Genomic DNA, 22,745 nt, shown 5'->3' on the forward strand with positions numbered 1-22,745 from the left:
GAACAAAGACCTCAGCTATTATGGAAGTGTGTGCTCTTAATCCTAATATAATAACAAACACATATATTTGATATTTATTTCTTTAATTTATCAATGGGTGAGATTTAGTTCGATAAATCAATAAGCCCGATAAGTTGGGAAATGATATCACTTATAGTGTGTGTTGTTGATTATAGAAGGAAACTGTGTCCTAGTGATCTAGGTTGAGAATGCCCCCAAGAGGAGCTCATAAAGATTGTCATGTTAAACCCTGCATGTGGACTTAGTCCGACATGACGATGAAGTTGAGTGGTACTACTCTTGGAGCTAGATATTAATTAAGCGAGTTGTCAGTAACTTACTTAATTAGTGGACATTTGTTATCTTAAACACAGGGAGACTAACACACTCATAATAAGAAGGAGCCCAAAATGTAATTTGGGATTGGTGCGGTAGTTCAATAATAGTTCTTTAGTGGAATGAATTATTATTGATGAAATTAAGTTGTGTGTTCGGGGCGAACACGGGATGCTTAATTTCATCGGGAGACCAAAATCAATTCCTCCTCTCGGTCCCTATCGTAGCCTCTAGTATATAGAGATTTATACCCACCGTATACCCACCTTCTTACCCATCCAATGAGGCCAGCCAAGATAGCTTGGAACCCAAGCTAGGACCGGCCAAGACCAAGTGGATGAGCCATGTAGGTGGCCGGCCAAAGCTTGGGTCCCAAGCTTAGGTGGCCGGCCACTAGAATATTAAAAAGGATTTTTATTAAAATTATTTCTTATGTGGATATCATGATTTTAAAAGAGAGTTTAAAAATTAAAAATTTCCTTTTATAGTTTTCTACAAAAGATTAAGAGAAGAGATTAATCTCTTTCCTTATTTGTAGTTTAAAAGGATGGTTTTAATTTTTGGTAAAAACTTTCCTTATTTGTAAATCATCTACATGTTTAAAAGAGTGTTTAAAATTTGAAATATTTCCTTATTTGTTGATTAAAGGAGGATTTTAAATTTTAAGAAAACTTTCATTTTTAACCATGTTCATGATTTAAAAGAAAGTTTAAAAATTAATAATTCTCTCTTATTAGTTTCTACAAAACATTGAGAAAAGATTTGATATCTTTCCTTATTTGTAGATTAAAAGAGATTTTAATTTTTAGAGATAACTTTCTTTTTATCCACATGTTTAAAAGAAAGATTTTAATTTATTAAATTTCCTTTTTATAAACCAATCATAAAGGGATTAAATTATTGGAGAAATTTTATAAATTTCTGGAGACAAATTAGGAAGTTTTAATTAATTAAAACTCTCCTTGTTTGTAGCTTTTATGTGGCCGACCAAATAAAATTGAGAAAGAAAATTATTTTAATTAAATAATTTTTCCTTTTCAATGGAAAAAGAATTAAGGAAATTTTCCTTATTTGTCAGGATCAAGGATTATAAAAGAGGGGGTAGAGGAGGCTTCAAAACCAATGACTCTATTCTATTTTTCTCCCTCTTTTCCTTGGTGGTGTGGCCGGCCCTATTTCTCTCCTCTCCTCTTGTTGGCCGAAACTTATCTCTTGGTGGAGCTTTTGTTAGTGGCCGGATCAAGGAAGGAGAAGAAGGAGAGAAAGCAAGCCTCGTTTCTAGCATCCCTTGGAGCATGGTGGTGGTGGCCGAACCTCTTCATCCTAGAAGATGTTTTGATGGCCGAAACTTGCAAGGAAGAAGAAGGTGATTGGTGGTTTCTCATCTCGGAAGAACGTTTCCCACACAACGTCCGAGGTTAGAAGAGGAATATGGTAGAAGATCAAGAGGTCTTTCTAGAAGGTATAATTAGTAATTTTTCCTTTCCGCATCATGCTAGTTATTTATGGAAATAATACCAAATACAAGAGGCTTACGATTCTAGTATTTCGAATATATTTTTCGATGATGTGTTCTTTTGTTTTATTTTTCCTTGTGATTTGATTGTTCTTTTCGGTTAACCTAAAGTTATTTTAGGAAATTAAATATTAGCTTTCCATAAAAGGTTTTGTCTAGTCGGTGGTGGTTGCTCCCATATCCAAGAAGGCCATGTGCCTCGCCACGTCAGTACTGGGAATCAATTATGGAAATTAATATTTAATGGAATTAATAACTTAAGGTGATTTGGGTCGAACGTGCTAAGTTCCGCAGGAGATCCAAGTCAAAACCTAAAAAAACAAATAGATTAAGTTTTGAATCAAACGTGTTAAGTTTCGCAGGCGATCCAAAATTTAATTTAAAAGACACATGGTAGCTAGGAAAAGGTTCAGACCTTTGTACAAAATTTTTGTACAGTGGAACCTCTAGGTTTTCCGAGTAGCAACCAACAGAAGGATGGTCATTCAGTTCAGATAAATCAAGATGCTCAACTCCCCCCAACACATTGCTCCACTCAGTCAGTTCGGCTCCCTCGACTCCTCCAATAGATCTACCTGACTCTTGGGGCTCAGCTCCCCCAACACATTGCTCTGCTCAGTTCTCCGATTCCTCTTGCCTGTCTACCCAACTCTTGGGGCTCAGCTCCCCTAACACAATGCTTCACTCAGTTAGTTTAGCTCATCCTATTTTTCTAGTCGGTATACCTGACTCTTGGAGCTCAGCTCCACCAATACACTACTCCACTCAGTCAGTTTAGCTCCTCCTATTCTTCCTGTTGGTATACCTGACTCCTAGGGCTCAGTTTCCCCAACACACTGTTCCACTCAGTTATCTCAGCTTCCTTGACATCTTCGGCCCCACTGACTCGACACCCTACTCAGTTTTATTGATCTGACAAGCCCGTATCATTTGGCTCATCCCTACTGACTCGACTCGATTCTCCTAATTAGCAGGCTAAGCCCTTTGGCCCAACTAAGTCTAGGTCTCATGGGCTTGTGCCAGCATTGGAATTAATGCAACACGTGGGATAGCACGTGGGGTATCAAAGTATGCAGAGCAATATGATTACACAGTTATGGAGTATGGGCGACATGATAGTATGATACGGCTGAAATATAATGATGTGACATTTTCCCTATTTTGACCTGACGCCCAATTAATGAAAAAAAGAATATCATTTTAGTAGAGTAATAAAAGGATCTCATATTTGTGGGCCAAGGTCCACATACACTGACGCGCACACATGAACATACATATACTCATCTATTGTTCATCTTTTATATCTCTTATTCATCGAAGACTGACTTGAGTGTTGAAATAGCTGAGCTAGGGTGTCCCTAGCTTCCATTCTAACTCTCCTTCTTTCTCTCTCTCAGGATCGGCGAGCATCCTTAATGACTCCTTCCTCCTCTCAGTGATTGGTGACTTTGTCAACATCAAAAACAGCTCATCGATGACTCATTCGTCAACGATCTCAAGCAAAAACAAGTACCCTTGCTGACTTTTCAATCATCAAGCTGAGTCTTTTTCCTCCTTCATCTAGAAGATGAAGGAGTTCTATTCTGTGATGTCTAAACACTGACATAGTAAAGTTAAATAATCCTTGACGATACAATTGTCTGAGATTTAGTGTGTTTAATTGTTTGTCAAAGAATACAGTTAAATTTCTATTTATGTCTATAAGTTCTTCTAATCTATGATTAACAGAATTATTTCATCTTGCTAGTGTATTATCTCATCAAGAGGTAGTATTTGTTTCTATTTGTCGTCTTCTCATGATTTGAGATCTCATGATTTGAGAAGGGTCGGTAAATGGTTCAGTCTGAGTTCTTATGAGACTCATTTGACTGGCTTGAAGTAAAAATTAGGAATTTATAAGTGGTTAGAAGTTTTCTAATAATAAGTTTTCCAAGTGATACCCTCTGTATGAAGGATTTTCACAATCTGAGATGGCAATTTTGACTTCATCCTAGTTTGAATAAATTCTTGCTTGAATACCAGAAAATACAATATAGTAAGAAAATTTTTTCCATCCAATTTTTAAATGGTTGTCACAAAATAGTTAGAAAGTGCATTAATAATGAAAATTTTAAGATTGTTGGATGTGATCTATCTTTGATCTGAAGTCAAATTGGAATGTGTATTCTTTTCGAGTGAACTGCTAAAATTTCTAATTCCCGTACTTCATAGTTTTGTAACCATAAGTTCTTACTTTCTTGTGTCGATCCGTTCTTGATGATGGTGAACGCAAAAGTCTGCATAATGTATTAGCTAGAGAATTATTAGTACATTTTATATATTTCCAATTTATTTTTAATCTTCTATTGATGATTGTATTAGCAAACTTAATCCATTTCTTATATCCTCATCCTTTTCTAATTCCTTTTGTCTGATATATATATATATATATATATATATATATATATATATATATATAGCCTAATCCCTTCAAAATAAATTTAACACTAGGTGTCCATTGGTTGCCCATGGATGAGTGAGTAGGAAAACACAATTATATTTATATATAGAGAGAGTTTTGTTACTCTACTCACCTATGTTGGACAACCTATGCATGGGTACATAGTGTTAATTTTTTTCTTTAAAAAAAATCACTTTCTTTAACTTAAATACTAAATCCTAAATTCTAAATCCTAAAATCTAAATCCTAAAAACTAAAATTTAACATTAGGTAGGTGCCCATGAATTAATCATAGATGGGTGAGAAAGGTAACAAAATAATATATATATAGTAATATTACATTGTCTGACTTCTCGTGTGCGACTTCGTCCATGACTGACTCATACTTCCGGGTGGCTCGCACACATAGAGAGTGTTTGACTGGGCTTATAAGCTCTACAAAACAACTTATAAACTGTTTTCAAGCTTATAAGCTCTTCAAATTAGTTTCATAAAATTTTTTACAAATAGCTTATAAGCCATCAAAATAAGTTGTTTGACAACTTATAAGTTGTTATTAAAAAAGTAACGGAGTTTCTACTTTTTAAAAAAGATCTTATTTTAACAATTTTCTTATCTAAAATATCCTTATATATTTTCATTAATCCTGATATTATCCTCCATAAATTTTTACAAACCTAACAACTCTCTCTACGCTGACTTTTTTCCCAGTGCACTCTGTCATCTTCTCTTCCCAGCGCACGAAGTCTCTGACACTCCCTTCCATTTCTTCTCTCCTCGATGCACAAATTCAACGACTTTAATTTGATTTTTTCTATCTAACTTTTTCTTAGGATTTTTAAAAAATAAAAGTATCAAATATATTATTCATCAATTTTTAACTACAATTTTTATTTGAAATATTAATGATATCATTAAATTTTAAAATTTTTCTAAATTAAAATATCAAATAGTTTTATATATATTTAAAATTATTTACATTACCTTAATAATATTATACCTTTTTGATAATTTTGTTAATTAAAAAAAAAAACTTATACTAGACACATTAATATCTTTAAATTGTTGTTTAAAATAAGTTCATCCAAACACTTTAACAACTTATAAGCTCCTAATACAACTTAAAAGTTGTATGAGCTTATAAGCTATTTTTAATAAGTTTAGTCAAACACCCTTTTAGTTGGGTATGAGAGCTGGGTAAAGAAATTAGGAAACATATCAAAGTCAGGGTGATGTGAGCATATGTAGCTGAACGAGTCACCCTCACCCGGGTTCAGCCCCTCAGTGCTAAGGAAGTCAGTCAGCTCAATAGCTGATCAGACTTAAGAGACCACTTCTTAGTATCAGGGTACCTAACATAGAGCCGGTTAGATTTAAGGGACCCAACTTTCCATTCATTAAGCATAAGTCTATCAGTATATAGTTGGTCGGTCATAAAGCTGATCAGACATAAGGGACTTATCTTTTCACTCATTTCCAAGATACACAGAATAAACTCATCCAGTTTTAATGCGTCGATCGGGTATACCGGATAGCTCCTCACCCTTTAGAGGCAGTCACCCAGTATACAACGAAGGTAATCTGCCAACATACAGCTAGATGTACTAATATCCGGTCGGACTTTCAGAGCCAAGCCACTCAGCATATAGTCATTTAGCATTACAATATCTCTCAGCATATAGCCGGTTGGCACAAGAGTCGTTCGATCTTACAGGGCGTAGTCCCCCATTTCTCAGCTCTCCATTACTACCAAACAATACTCAGCATGATATGGTAACAGTCAGCTTATCATCGGTCAGATATTCATACCACCAATTGGATATTCATATAATCGGTTGGATATAAGGCCGGTCTGATTTCCTCCAGGAAACAACAATATTAAAAAATCACAACAACCCATCAGAGACTAACAACTACTGGTCAGGGAATATTATGATACTCTGACACACACCTGCAATAGAACCTTCTTATGAGGGTGGCTATACAACTTTCATCATTATAGTGGGGGTTACAAAAGACTATTCATGTACGTGTAACGAAAAATTCCTCGGAAGGTAACTATACATATTCCAGGCTATACACCTTCCATTACCTGACATCTTCTGACAACAAACATGTCATGTCACCTTATGATTGCGGAGCTTATGAGACATGATATAAAAAGGGGCTTCTCTTCTGACCATCATACTGAGTTGAGCGTTTGAGTACTTGCACCAGGGACTCCTTCCTTGGCCCGATGACTAATACTTCCTTATCCCAGTTCCTTTCTTTACTGTGCAGGTTCACTCAATGCCATTTTATCTTACACTACAAGAAAATTAGGATTTCACAATACTAAAAGACAACATTTTTTTTTTAAAAGCATTGTCTTTTTTTATAACACTTTTCACTAAATGCATCATCTATATTTTATATTTCTTATTAAAGACAATATTTTTTCAACTAATGTTGTTTATTAGTTTTTTTGGGTCGAAGACAATGTTTTTCAAAAAGTGGTCTATCAGCATTTTTTTAATATATGCAACAATGATTTTTTTAACAAGTCTACGATGTAATCTCTTAGCCCAAAATCTCCCTTCACGAAAACTCCACAACCTCTTCATCCAAAACCTCACTTCAAATTCCATGGAAAGCTAGACTCTACAACTTATCTCTGCCAAAACTCCTCGAAAAGCCCATCTCTACCAAAACCACCCTCCACCCCGCCTGCACCTAGCCTCCTCCGACACTGCTCCATGCCAGCCGTAACCTAGCCTCCTCCACCCTCCTTCGAGTTGTCGTCGTCTAGTGATGCATCGTCTGCCAATGAAAACGATGAAAGAAGAGTGTCAGAGGTATCGATATTGTTGGATACTAGAAGACCCCCACAGACCATCCGTGTCAGGGGCAACCGAAGCCTCCATCATCCTCACACTGGCCAAGCCACCCCTTATCTGGGAGCCTTCTATGAGTTCTTCGCTTGCCAATCTCACCCGTCCTGCACTATCTACAGTGTCGATTCATCCCATCCACGCCTGATCCAACTTCACCCTCTTCAGTGTTTCGTCCCCGCCTTTCGTCGCCTCATCTCACACTGAAAGGGGGGACACATCTAGAGCCTACGCTTCTCTACCTAAGGGGTGTCCTCTTTGGATTAGATTAGGCCACCATGCTTGACCTCTCGCCAAGGGTGGCTGGGAGGGTTTCCTCATCGACCTCGACGTCCTCTTCATCTTAGTCGACATTTTCAACTCCCAATAGCAATATGTTTCAGTAGAAAGTTTGCGTGCCCCAGCGATCCCTTGAAACGTAGTTTGAGGATGGGCTTCTAGGGTTCTCGCATTTCCACCCTGGGGCACCAAGGAAGATGCTAAGATCACCTTAATTACAAGGTGAGTACTTTTGCTTATATTTGTCTTTGTGCCTAATTTTATAGGTTTTAGGGAGAGACATTGGACTTCGATAAATTTCATAGGTGAGAAAATTTGAATTTTTTCTAGTCCTGGTTCTCAAATTTGAAGCTGGCATGGACATTGAAGGACACAGTGAAGAATCCAAATGTTCTGTTGATGATCCCGGGGAAGAGGTTGATGCCCAGGTATGTTGTCTTGGACATTACCATGCACAAGGGATTGATCAATCCTTGCTTCACAGGGAATCATTTCCTGGTTTCAAACAAGAAGTTCATGATGCATTTTGTGACCAAGTATCAAGATAAAGCTCTAGAAATAGTGAGGCTATCAAAGGAGTGAAACAGGGTAGACGATAACAATGTGTTCTTAACCAATCTTCTAACAAGCAAACTTTGCTGTAAGACAATCCAATTATAAGCATGCAAGCTTTTCCTCTTACACTATCCTTTGAGATGATCTGAATTGTTCAGTTGTTACTGTTGGATCGATCGCACGTGAGAGGGGGGGTGAATCACGTAGTTTTCAAAATTTTTCTTTACGGTTTTAGAAATAGAGTAGAGCACATAGAGAAAAATTAAAATGAAAGGACAACACCAGAAAACACAAGAAGTTTACTTGGTTCGGAGCCTTCGGCAAATCCTACTCCAAGACCCAGGTCCCGCGAACCTATCAATGAGTAATTCACTAAAGACCGCTTCTGGTACTCTAGAAGAGGGAATCAAATACAGAGAATAATTCAGATAAGTGTAACAAGCTATACTTTTCGTTTACAGAATGTAAGTACAACAGTAAAGTTTGTTACTGCCACCTAGAGTTTGAATGTGGAAGCGTTACTGTGTTGATATCGGTCTACCGGCCATGATCGGAAGTCCTCGGAATAGTCATTGAGCGCAGTAGCTTTGCAACAGAGTCATAGCAGAAGCCTGGAGCAGTCAGAAGCTTAAATGAATGTGCAGTAGCTTGTATATCAGTTGTGTTCCAATGCCTTCTTGAGACAACCTTATAAAGGGCATGGAAGGTGCCTTCCATAGCCATGGAAGGTGGCTCTAATGAGGAAAATTTGATCCCGAACAACTTGACACTTATCCGCTGCCCTGTCAAAAATTTATCCCGTGGAAGGCGCCTTCCATAGCTATAGAAGGCGCCTTCTATGAATAGTAAGAAGGCACCTTTTATGATCATGTGTAGGCTTGATTTGAGGTTGTACTTAGTCGTGATGTGATTAGGGTTTTGCCCTAACTTAGTATTAGGGATTTTATTTAGCTATTCTTTTGGATTTAGCTAAATAAAATATATATATTATTTGACGTATGACTCTGATTCGAGACGGGCGTCTTGACTTTGGATTGCTTGATTGTACCTTCTATTTGAGGCGGGTACCCTTTGACTTATCTCTCGATAGTGTCTTATGATATGTGTAGTATATATATAATTACTAGTAGTTGGTAGATTTAGCACTTCCCTGATTATAGTTTATTCGATACCTGTTACATGCTTCTACTATTAGCTGCTATACATTAGACTTGTATGCTCTTATCTTCTGTCATGCATATCTATGTTCATAGAGATAGATTTATTTAGTTCTTTTGTATACTGGATCAGCTAGGCATATTGGATATGTGATCTTGGATTTATATTGCCTATATCATTGTTATATATGCGTTTATCTTTCTGGCACGTATATATAGATGAGGATATGTTCAGGTATAACATACTGTAGCATCATGCACCATCCTGCATGATTGCATGCTGGGCGATTGATGACTCCATTATTGTTGAGCTCGTCGGCCGGCTACATGGGCCTACACACAACGTGACCACTGCATGGGTAGTGGCACAACACCCAGGTTGTGTATGGTAGTTGCTCTGTAGTGCTCTGCTGGTTCGCTCATGGGTAGTGTGACTGCAGCGTGGTAGTAGGCAGAGACCCCTCCCCGCCGTCCCGTACCGAGAGATGAGAGCATTGCGCTCCCTTACTATGTTTGAGGTAGAAGGATAGGTGTACTCCAATAGCATCCTGTCCACTCGGTCACTCTTCAGGAGTAGTGATGGCAGAGTGCACGGTTGTCATTGTTGGTTAATCCTAGGAAAACGTACCGGTTCCACTGTACAAAATTTTTGTACAAGTGTCGAACCTTTCCTTAAATAACCTATTGTGTTCTTTAGAAGTTAAACTAGGAATCGCAGACGGAACTTAACATCATTGATTCCAAATTTAACTTATCTGTTCTTAATGGTTTAGATTTGAATCGCAAACGAAACTTAACACTATTGATTCAAACCTACCTAGATTATTAATTCCATAAATATTAATTTCCAAAATTGGCTTCCAGGACTGCATGGTGAGGCACATGACCTTCTTGGATATGGGAGCAACCACCACCGCCTAGGCAAAGCCTTTTAAGGAAAGCTAATATTTATTTCCTTAAATAACTCTAGGTCAACCAAAAGGAACAATCGAAACACAAGTTTGAAAAAGAAGAAAACACAAATTCGAAAAACTATTTCGAAAAACTAGATCTAATTGCCTCTTGTATTTAGAATTCTTACAAAAAAAAAAAACTAGTATGATGCGGAAAACAATTGCTAATTATACCTTCTTTTTGTATGCTAATGACCTTAAGATCTTCTGCCGTATTCCTCACCTCGCCTTGGACGTCGTGTGGGAGACGATCTTCCAAGATGAACACCACCCTAGAGAGTCCTTCTTCTCCTTGCAATATTCGGCCACCACCACCTCTAATAGAAAAGTGAGCAAAGGGAGAAGAGAAGGGAGAGGGCCGGCCACCAAAAGATCACCCAAGCAAAAGAATAAGAGTTGTGTCTCATGAAGCCCCCTTACCCCTTCTTTTATATTACTTGCCTAAGGCAAATAAGGAAAGATTTTAATAATTTTCCTTTTCCCTTTTTATTTTCCTTTTCCTTCCTATTGATTGAATTAATTATCAATCAATGGTTGAGATCAATCCTATTTGGTTTAAGATTGAGATTGATTTAATCCTATTGGCCGGCCCTTGCTTGGGCACCAAGCAAGGTGGCCGGCCACATTAAAAGGAAAAGAAAAATTTTTTTATATAAAATTTTACAAGATAAACTCTTATAAAATTTTACAAGCTCTCTTTCCTTAAGTAGGAGTTAAAAAAGGAAAGTTTCTAAAAATTAAAATCATGTTTTAAAATTTAAAAACTCTCTTATAAAATTTCCTTTTTTAACATGATGATAGAAAATTTTAATTTTAAAATTATCTCCCTTTTTTCTTAAACCATGAGGATGGTTAAAAAGGAAAGTTTTAAAACTTTTAAAACTCTCTATTAAACATGTGGCCAAATTCAAATTAGGAAAATTTTAAAAATTAAAATATCTCTTTTAAAACTTATAGTTTTCTACAAAGAGAAGATTTTAAAAATTCAAAACAACCCTCCCTTTTTGAATTATTGTGGCCGACCCCTACAAGCTTGGCCACCAAGCTATAGGGCCGGCCCCTTCAAGAGGATATGACCGGCCATTGCTTGGTCACCAAGCAATGGTCCGGCTCCCTTCTTGGACACCAAGAAGAGCCTTTCATTTGGATGGACTTGAGGCTATAATGAGGCTATGACAGGGATCTAGAGGAGAAATTTGTTTTGACCTTCCGATGAGCTTGAGTATCCCGTGTTCGCCCCGAACACACAACTCAAGTTCATCGATAACAACTCATTCCACTAAAGAGTTATTATCGCACTACCGCACCAATCCCAAATTATATTATGGGCTCCTTCATATCATGAGTGTGTTAGTCTCCCTGTGTTTAAGATTATGAATGTCCACTAATTAAGTAAATTACTGACAACTCACTTAATTAATATCTAGCTCCAAGAGTAGTACCACTCAACTTTATTGTCATGTCGGACTAAGTCCACCTGCAGGGTTTAACATGACAATCCTTATGAGCTCCTCTTGGGGACATTCTCAACCTAGATAACTAGGACACAGATTCCTTCTATAATCAACAACACACACTATAAGTAATATCATTTCCCAACTTATCGGGCATATTGATTTATCGAGCTAAACCTCACCCTTTGATAAATCAAAGAAATAAATATTAAATATATGTGCTTGTTATTATATTAGGATTAAGAGCACACACTTCCATAATAACTAAGGTTTAGTTCTTTTACTTAGTCAGTACAAAAAGAACTTACCTAAATGATCCTACTCAATACACTTAAAGTGTATCAGTGTAATTTATTAGTTAAGATAAACTAATATTTAATTACACTACGACTATACTGATAGTTTGTTCCTTTCTATCTTAGTCGCGAGCAACTGTTTATAATTTATAAAGAACTGACAACATGATCTTCTAAGTGTGACACCACACTTCATGTTGTCTACTATATAAATTAATTGAACAATTACGTTTAATAAATAAATGCAGATATTGACCAATATGATTCTTTTATTTTAGCAAATAAATGTTTACAAAAGCTAGGCTTTTAGTATACACTCTAACAGTCATAGCCCTACCCACTCGGTCTCACCACCGCGTGTGAGATGGTTGACTGGTGTTAGGGTGACCATGTCATATTGCATCATATGCACAGATTGTATTTATTGTGATTGTTGCATATTGGATGATGCATTTTGGTGACTGCATATGATTGACATGTATACAGGATACATGCTTATTTGCTCTGACTATTTTTTTCTGTGTATGTTCACAGTCATATGGTCAAGCCTCGCAGGTGAGTACAGTTTATTTCAGTTATGCATTTCTTATTATTCTTGCTGTAGATTATATTACATGTTTATTGTTAGTTACTATAGTTTATTCAGCTATGCATACTTGTTATACTGTTAGGAGACTGTACTATAGATTATTGCAGGTAGTTATATGTTACTGTACATATCTATTGGTTATCTACTGAGTTCTGTGGACTCACACCGTTACATTATTATTTTTCAGGTTGAGGCCGTCGGGAGATTCCAGTCGCTAGCCCCTTTGTCACGACGATTTTCGGTTGTAGACTTTGGTATTTGTTTCTATGTTGATATATACTTGTGATGTGGGTTCTTGTACTTTGTACTTTATGTTGAACATTCGGGTTTGCTACTCTTGTTTTCCGCTGCGGATATTTCATTACTTCGTGGATTTCATTTCCTTCGTTGTAGTGGAGTAGGATTTACATATATCTGTAATGATTTTTATATCGTCTTTTCTTTTAGTTATATTTGTTGTTAGCCGGAGGCTGCATTATAAACTGCATGGATTGATTATAAATTGCATGGATTGGTTTATTTCTATATTGTATTGTTCCAGCTGTGTGGGCCGAGGTATGTATATATGTATCTCAGGATTCATATTGTCACCCGTGCAGGGGAGATGCTATCGAAATTTAATTGGTAGGGGCTATCTGGGGCGTGACAATATTTTTGTTATCAGAGTAGGTTTGCGATACCTGTTTTTCATGTTCCTGATTTCTCGTGTTAATTTGATACCAATTTATTTGGTATCAGAGCGGTTTTCTGATACTTGTTTTTACTTGTTTTGCAAGATTATCTGGATATTTTCGGATTATACGGATTTTCGTCGATTTTTTTATTCAGAATTTTGAGGTATATTTGACGAGGATCTATTTGGGGGCTAAGCAGCGACATGACAACTCCAGACGGAAAATAGGTAAATTAGGTAATTTTATAGTTCTCATACCTGTAGTGATATCTAGGTAACATTTTGTTTATAGATATGACACATACACGTATTCTAATAATGAGACGTGGTCGACCACGTAAGAGGGCGATAGATTCTCCAGAGACAGAGTCTCTAGAGAGATCTACTGGGGTCGAGCCTGTCTGTCAGGAACAGACTCCTCAGGGTATTGTGAGCACGTCGGGTTATCAGACCCTGATGGTTCCAACTTCAGAGGTACCTGTCTCGATAGTACCACCAGTGGTACCACCGTCGGTATATTCGACGCCTCCCCCATCAGCAGTACCCGCAGTATACCCAGCCACCTCTCTAGCCGTGCCTGCTACTATATATTTGGCACCACAGATACCTGTGTCGGTTACTACATACTCGGCACCAGTACCAGCAGTACTGGTTGCTCCTTACCCGGTAGCATCCACCGTATCTTCAGTCGCCCCTACTTACGTTTACTCAGTAGTTCCGCCATCAGTACTACCCATAGGATCAACTCCCGTGGTTCTGCCCAGTTCCTCGACGATTCCCACTGATATAGTTGCGGTGCACGCATGGATTCTAGCCTTAGCAGAGTCGGTGAACAGCCGATTCACATTGTTCCATGGGGAGACTGATCCGAGCATAGCTCAGTCCTGGATAGAGACTATGGAGCGGACATTCTTTTATATGGCTTGCTCTGAGTGGGAGAAGGCTGAGCTGGCTGCTTTTCACTTATGGGACGGGGCAGAGATCTGGTGGGATACGCAGCGCTTGATTATAAGAGAGCAGCATATTACATGTGCGAGATTTAGGGAAGCATTTGAGAGTCAGTATTTTTCCCGGGCATATCAGATGACACATCGGCAAGATTTTTTGAGTCTTCGGCAGAATAACCGCTTAGTTATAGAATATAATGCCGAATTTAATCAGTTGGCCAGATTTTGTCCTGAGTTGGTTGCCGAGGATAGATCTCGTATGCTTTAGTTTATTCAGGGGCTGGACGGGCATCTTCAGGTGAAGATTGTCGGTTTTGGTACTTCATCATACACAGAGGCACTGGATAGAGCTCTTATGATTGAGTCTGCTCAGCAGAGAGTGAATGCAGACAAGAAGAGGAAGCAGACTGATCATGCTACCGGACAGCAGTAGAGTAGTCACACTCAGTCGGGTCAGGGTAGTTCTGAGGCATCTGGCCGACCCCAGAAGTCAGGACGATTTTCATTTGGGCATTCCCGGTATGCTCAACAGAACCAAAAATAGTCCACCGATAACTCTCACTGCACCCGATATGGATCCCGAGATCACGTCACCTCTACATGCACCCTAGGATAGTCAGTTTGCTATTACTGCAAACAGCCTAGGCACATGAGCCGAAACTGTTCGCTGAAGGCTCAGCATGTAGCCTTCGGGGTTTCTATTTTGGGAGGACAGTTTGGTCAGTCTGGGACTCAGTGAGAGGGGCCGAAAGGCCAATCTGCGCATCGTCAGCAGAGGATAGCTCCCCCTGTAGCAACTGCGTATGACATGCACGGACAGGAGCATTCCGGTGTCCTTATGGAGTCCCAGAGTTGATTCCGGCAACTGCGCCAACATTGAAAGCTCCTTATCGTATGACACCGAAAGTGTTGGACGAACTAAAGGTTCAAATCCAGGAGTTATTAGATAGGGGATTTATTCTCCCTAGTGTTTCTCAGTGGGGTTCTCCGGTATTATTCATCAAGAAAAAGGATGGTACTCTGAGATTGTGCATCGATTATATGCAGCTGAATGTAATGACTGTCAGAAATAAGTATCCATTGCCACGGATTAATGATTTGTTTGATCAGCTCAGAGATACATCAGTGTATTCTAAGATTGATCTGCAGTCCGGATATCATCAGCTGAGAGTCAAAGATTCTGATATTCAGAAGATAGAATTTCGTACAAGATACGGACATTATGAGTTTTTGGTAATGTCATTTGGGCTTACCAATGCTCCCGCAGTATTTATGGATCTGATGAACCATATCTTTCTGGAGTATCTAGATCAGTTTGTTATCGTGTTTATTGATGACACATTGATCTATTCGCGTTCCGAGGAGGAACATGCGCATCATCTTCACATAGTCTTGGATACTCTACGACGACATCATCTGTATGCGAAGTTCAGCAAGTGTGCTTTTTGACTATCCTCAGTTGGTTTTTGGGACACGTTGTGTCAAGCCAAGGTATTTCAGTAGATCCTCAGAAGATCGAGGCTATCACTAGCTAGGAGCAGTCGAAGTCGGTCTAGGAGATCCGTAGTTTCTTAGGATTGGCTGGATATTACAGATGATTTGTTGAGGGTTTCTCCAGCATTGTCATGTCGTTGACACGTCTGACCAGGAAAGGCGTGAAGTTCACTTGGTCAGATGACTGCGAGGCCAGCTTTCAGGAGCTGAAGTAGAGATTAGTATCGACACTAGTTTTAGTATTACCTTCCAGAGAGGACAGATTCATACTTTACACAGATGCATCTCTACAGGGCTTGGGCGCTTTCCTGATGCAGCACGACAGAGTAATCTCCTATGCTTCTCGTCAGTTGAAGGAGCATGAGAAGAATTACCTAGTACATGATTTAGAGTTAGCCGTTATTATCTTTGTTTTAAAGATTTGGCGACATCATCTTTATGATATTACTTTTGAGATTCTTACTTATCATAAGAGTCTCAAATATATTTTCACACAGAAGGAACTCAATCTCCGACAGAGGAGATGGATGGAGTTCCTGAAGAAGTATGATTGTACTATTAGCTACCACCCGGGGAAAGCTAATGCGGTTGTCGATGCACTTAGCAGGAAGTCCAGAGGGACTTTAGCTTGCCACTGAGTTATAGTCACGTTCTTGATTAAGGGTTTCTCTGAGTTGGGCCTTGAGGAGTAGGGACAGACAGAGCAGAGTATTCTTGTCACCATGGTTGCTCAGTCATCGATTAGGATGAGGATTCAAGAGGCCCAGGCCAGAGATCAGCATTTACAGTTCATTGGCAGCCAGAAATCTTTCGGGCAGTAGACCGAGTTTACACGAGATGACGAGGGTATTGTCTATTTTCGAGGCAGATTGTGTGTGCCTTAGTCTCACCCGATCATAGAGGAGTTACTTCAGGAGGCTCATCGCTCTAGATTTGCTATCCACCCAGGTGGAACCCGTATGTATTGCGATTTGAGACGTTCCTATTGGTGGAACGGTATGAAGAACGACATCGCAGAGTTTGTAGCTAGATGTCTTGTGTGTCAGCAGGTAAAGGATGACCACCAGAGACCTGCTGGACTACTTCAGAGGATCCCTATTTCAGAGTGGAAATGAGAGCATATTACTATGAATTTTGTGGTAGGATTGCCTAGGACCCAACGAGGTCAGGATGCGATTTGGGTAATCGTTGACCGATTAACCAAATCCGCACACTTTTTTAGCGATCCGGAAGATTGATTCTCTGGATCGATTAGCAGAGCTATATTGTCGAGAGGTTATCAGATTGCATGGTGTTCCTTTGAGCATTATATCGGATAGAGACCCACGATTCATGTCTCGATTCTGGCAGAGTTTGCAGCAGACTTTAGGTACGCAGCTTTGTTTCAGTATGACATTCCATCCGCAGACAGATGGACAGTCAGAGTGGACCATTCAGACTTTGGAGGACTTGCTGAGGTCTTGCGTTATGGATTTCGGAGGCAGTTGGGAGGATCACCTGCCATTGGTGGAGTTCACCTACAACAACAGCTATCATTCGGCTATCCAGATGACACCATTTGAGGCGTTGTATGGTAGACCTTGTAGGACACCCATCCTCTAGGAGGAGGTTGGGGAGGCCCAGCTGCTAGGACCTCAAAGAGCTCAGCAAGAGGTAGAGTTGGTTCGTACTATCAGACGGAGGATGCCAGAGGCGCAGGACCGTCAGAAGAGTTATGCTGACCAAAGATGGAGATCCCTGGAGTTCTCTATTGGTGATCATTTATTTCTGAGAGTTTCACCCCCGAAAGGGGTGAAGGGATTTGGTCTCCGAGGTAAGCTAGCTCCACGTTATATTTGTAACAACCACCCTTCTTACTACTACTCTCTAAGGGCGACCGTTACCTAACTCCTACTCTACTTACTAGTGTCACTTATGCTATTATTAGCGACACTTAGATTTATCACGGTTCAGAGAAATTCCTACCGAAAAATTTCGGCAGAGTCTCCCCTGTACCGGTGACCAAATCTATAATACACAAGATATATACACAGCCACATGCGGCTGGATCACAATTTATTCACAACCACGCAGTAATGAATCATATCATAATCAAAAACTAATCTAGCAACATGAACTAAACTCAAGCTCCCAGAATAAGCTACAATGCACATCAAACTCAATCATAAACTCATAATTTCATAACAGAAATGAGGAAAATAAACTAGACATAAACTCTAAATAAATAAGTCTTGCTAGTCCCCTCTGGACCTCTCCATAGTTCAGTCACCACACACATCCATCATCACCACCACCCTGTCGCCTCCCTTCATATCTTAACTTTTCCTTTATCTGCAGTAGGAGGAAAGAAGACAAGATCTATAAGCGAAAACGCTTAGTAAGTACTAATCTATCTCACAAAACTCGAAATGCATAAATGATATGCATAAGTGCTGAAACTGAAATAATAAAGCTATCTGCATGTGCTCATGGTATACAGAAAATGAACAGAATACAAATCATACTCAGTATCAAGCAGGATAACAAGAAACTAACAATGTAAACTTAGAATCAAAGAAAACTAACCATTCTTATTTATTCTAAGCTTGGAACTTATTTCATTTCTTGTATCCTTGTGTTAGAAATTAATCTTTTAATTTCTATCTTTTACTTTCTTCTTCTTTCTTTCTTCCTTCTTACTTAACTTTTCTTTTCTTTGGTTTTCTTTTCTTGGGCCCAGGCCTAGTACCAACTCATGCGCGTTCCCTAATAGGTTGGGGTTGCGAGCCACCAATCCTAAAAGAGCTCGGTCTACCAGGGCCAAGACCTCGGAAATGGTCACCTGGATTTGTTTAACGACAAGCTCTTGGATGTCGGGTACTAGCCTCTTACTTTAATTTACTTGTTATCTCCTTTTAATTAGACCTTGGTCTTTTTCTTTACTCATACTTCTCATAATCCTTTATTAGAGCTTATTAGAATCCTTTAGATATATATCTAACAAGTATAGGATTACAACTAACCAAGCATGCTGTATAAAAATAACACAAAGGAAAACAAATCTGAACTCCCTAAGCCTGTTATAAAATAGAGCAAAGGAAAGCAAATCTGGACTTTCTAAACATGCTGTAAAATAGGGCAAAAATGCTACTTTAGGGATTCTAATCATGTTATAAAACATAGACAAAGAATACTACTTTAGGGTTTCTTAAGCATGCTGTAAAATAGACAAAGGATGCTACCTTTAGTGATCCTAATCATGCTGTAAAACAGAGCAATGGAATGCAAATCTGGACTTTCTAAACATGCTGTAAAATAGGGCAAAAATGCTACTTTAGGGATTCTAATCATGTTATAAAACATAGACAAAGAATACTACTTTAGGGTTTCTTAAGCATGCTGTAAAATAGACAAAGGATGCTACCTTTAGTGATCCTAATCATGCTGTAAAAACAAACAGACATAGAATGCTACTCAACTTCTTAAACATGCTGTAAAATAAATCTCTAATCAACTTTAACTATGTACAACATGACCTTAAAGTAAGGAAATTCATGTACAACATACAACTCAAAGCATTCAACAGCAAGCCAAGACAATGCATCCTTAAGTGAACTCATGGCAGCGACATGGGATAACTATAATGATCTGTTCGGTATGATCCTAAACAGGGCAGCAAGGAATCAACCGAAACTCCACTGTGCACGGCCAAAATCCCTAGCAATAATTAAGGATAGAATGCATATAATTCTACTTGGCACTAGAATCATACTACATGCTCAACTAACCTAAACGAAACCTTGATTTCCCTGTGAAGCTCACGGCAGAATACCCAAAAGCCAAAATCCATTGTTTCAGAAGAAACTCAGGAAAACAAGGAAACGAAAACCGAAAGATCGGAGCAACTCCTACCGCAGGTGAGTAGTACTTACCCTTGATTGCTTGGACTTACAACCGAGAAGGAGAAATTTAGGGTTTCGGATGGAGCTTGAAGATCTCGGTCCCTTCTCGTCCGTGCGTTCACCTTGCCGAGAGTTCTCTCGGATGTGTGCCGAACCCTCGGAGGAAGAAGCTCGTCGGCCGCCGGAGTTAAGCCCTAAGCCGGCTTTCCTCGTTTCCACCGCGAGAGGGGAAGAATCACGCCGCCGCTGTCGCGAGAGAGGAGGAGAGGGATCGAGAGGTTAGGGTTCGGGAGAAGGAAATAACCCATCTTATAATACTTAGGGCATTTCTGTTATTAACTACAACTTATATACATCTCGCTTCGTACTTGGTTAACAAAACGAGCATAGCTCAGTTGGTTGGGCCGTGTCCGGTTGGGTCGGTCCGACCCGAGGTCGTGGGTTCGAACTTCGGTTTTGACAAATTTTTTCTTTTTGTAAACATACTAAACGACTTCCAAAAATTACGTAAAAATATTCTAAAAATTTCTAAAAATCTCTAGAATATTTTAAAAGCATTTCCAAATATTTTTATGGACTTTTAGAACTTGAAATAGGGAAAATTGGGTTGTTACAATATTAGGCCGTTCCAGATCTTAGAGAGGATTGGAGCAGTAGCTTACCATCTGGCGCTACCACCATCTCTAGCTGGCATTCACGATATATTTCATGTATCTATGCTGAGGAGATATGTATCTAACCCAACACATGTTTTGTCAGATATATCAGTTCCCATTCAGCCTGACGTTACTTACGAGGAGGTTCCGGTACAGATTCTGGACCACAGAGAGCGTTAGCTGCGGAACAAAACTGTCCAACTGGTCAAAGTCGGGTGGCAGTATCATTCTGACGAGGAGGCTACTTGGGAGCTGGAGGATACGATCCGAGCTCGATATCCCCATCTTTTTACTTGAGGTATATGGGTTAGAGTTCCTTTCAGCATTTATACTGTTTGGTTATATTCTAGTGTTTGCTATTGGTTATAGCGAAATTTAGGGACCGAATTTTTATTAGTAGGGGAGAATGTAAGTGTTGGTTAGTCCTAGGAAGATCGTACCGATTCCACTGTACAAAAAATTTGTACAAGTGTCAAACCTTTTCTAAATAACCTAATGTGTTCTTTAGAAGTTAAATTAGGAATCGCAAATGGAACTTAACATTATTGATTCCAAATTTAACTTATCTGTTCTTAATGGTTTAGACTTGGATCGCAAGTGGAACTTAACACTATTGATCCAAATCAACCTATGTTATAAATTCAATTAAATATTAATTTCCAAAATTGGCTTCCAGAACTGCATGACGAGGCACATGGCCTTCTTGGGTATGGGAGCATCCACCACCGCCTAGACAAAGCCTTTTAAGGAAAGCTAATATTTAATTTCCTTATATAACTCTAGGTTTAACCAAAAAGAATAATCAAATCACAAATCCGAAAAACAAAAAGAAAACACAAACTCGAATAATAAATTCGAAAAACTAGAATCTCTTATGTTTGGAATTCATACAAAGAAAAATAACTAGCATGATGCGGAAGAAAATTACTAGTTATACCTTCTCTTTGTATGCTAATGACCTCAAGATCTTCTGCCGTATTCCTCGCCTCGCCTTGGATGTCGTGTGGGCGACGAACCTCCATGATGAAGACCACCCAAAGAGCTTCTCCTTCTTTTCTATGTTTCGGCCACCACCACCACCAAGGAGCAAAAGAGAGTAAAGGGAAAAGAGAGGGAGAGAGGGCCGACCACAAGAGGATCACCAACAAGAGAATAAGAATTGTTCTCACATGAGGCCTCCTCTCCCCTTCTTTTATATTACTTGCCCAAGGCAAATAAGGAAAGACGTTTTATAAAAATTAAAATCTTCCTCTTATTTTTCCTTTTCCCCTGTTATTTTTCCTTTTCTTTCCTCTTGATTGATTCAATCACCAATCATTGATTGGTTTAATTGATTGAATCTTTTAAAGGATGATTGGCCAGCCCCTTGCTTGGGCACCAAGAAAGGGTGGCCAACCACAATTAAAAGGAAAGAAATAATCCTTGTAAAAATTTTATAAGCAAAGAAAAATACTCTTATAAAATTTTACAAGCTCTCTTTTAATTTCCTAAAGTGAATATTAAAAAAGAAAAATTTTAAAAATTAAAACCATGCTTTAAAATTTTAAAAATTCTCTTCTAAAAATTTCTTTTTTTAACATGGTTACAAAAATAGAAAATTTTCAAATTTAAAACTTCTCTTCCTTTTTCCTTAAAACCATGAGAATGGCTAAAAAAGGAAATTTTTAAAATTTTTAAACTTTCTTTTAAACCATGCGGCCTAATTCAAATAAGGAAAGTTTTTAAATTTAAAATCCCTCTTTTAAAACTTGTAGATATCTACAAAGAGAAGATTTTAAAAATTCAAAATACCCCCTCATCTTTGAATTATTGTGGTCGGCCCCTTTACAAAGTTTGTGGCCGGCCCTTGGCTTGGTCACCAAGCCTTGGGTCGACCTCTTTCCCAGACACCAAGATGGACTTTTATTAGGATGGACTTGAGACTTTAATGAGGCTATGACAGGGACCTAGAGGAGAAATTAGTTTTGGCCTTCCGATGAGCTTGAGTATCCCGTGTTCGCCCTGAACACACAACTCAAGTTCATCAATAATAACTCATGCCACTAGAGAGTTATTATTGCACTACCGCACCATTCCCAAATTACATTATGGGCTCCTTCATATTATGAGTGTATTAGTCTCCCTCTGTTTAAGATATCGAATGCCCATTAATTTAATTGAGTTACTGACAACTCACTTTAATTAATGTCTTAGTCCAAGTGTAGTACCACTCAACCTTATCATCATGTCGGACTAAGTCCACCTGCAGGGTTTAACATGACAATCCTTATGAGCTCCTCTTAGGGACATTCTCAACCTAGATAACTAGGACACAGTTTCCCTCTATAATCAACACCACACACTATAAGTTATATCATTTGCCAACTTATCAGTCCTATTGATTTATCGAGCTAAATCTCACCCTTTGATAAGTTAAAGAAATAAATACTAAATATATATGTTTGTTATTATATTAGGATTAAGAACACACAGTTCCATAATAACTAAGGTCTAGTTCATTTATTAAGTCAGTATAAAAACACTTACCTAAAATGGTCCTACTCAATACACTTAGAGTATACTAGCGTAATTTATTAGTCAAGATAAACTAATACCTAATTACACTATGACTATTCTAATGGTTTGTTCCTTTCCATCTTAGTCGTGAGC

The 22,745-nt window shown here is 38.6% G+C and overlaps 1 protein-coding gene across 1 annotated transcript; it reads left to right on the forward strand.

Annotated features, from left to right (window-relative positions):
* Positions 1 to 7,797: 7,797 nt before the first annotated feature.
* Positions 7,798 to 16,380, forward strand: LOC122006466 (calphotin-like). Its single transcript, XM_042561988.1, has 4 exons — positions 7,798 to 7,869; positions 13,274 to 13,346; positions 13,411 to 13,946; positions 16,252 to 16,380. The coding sequence occupies exons 1-4, from the start codon at positions 7,798 to 7,800 to the stop codon at positions 16,378 to 16,380; spliced, it is 810 nt and encodes a 269-aa protein (XP_042417922.1).
* Positions 16,381 to 22,745: the final 6,365 nt, after the last annotated feature.

The sequence above is a fragment of the Zingiber officinale genome, chromosome 1A (assembly GCF_018446385.1).
Source record: "Zingiber officinale cultivar Zhangliang chromosome 1A, Zo_v1.1, whole genome shotgun sequence".
Taxonomy (NCBI): domain Eukaryota; kingdom Viridiplantae; phylum Streptophyta; class Magnoliopsida; order Zingiberales; family Zingiberaceae; genus Zingiber; species Zingiber officinale.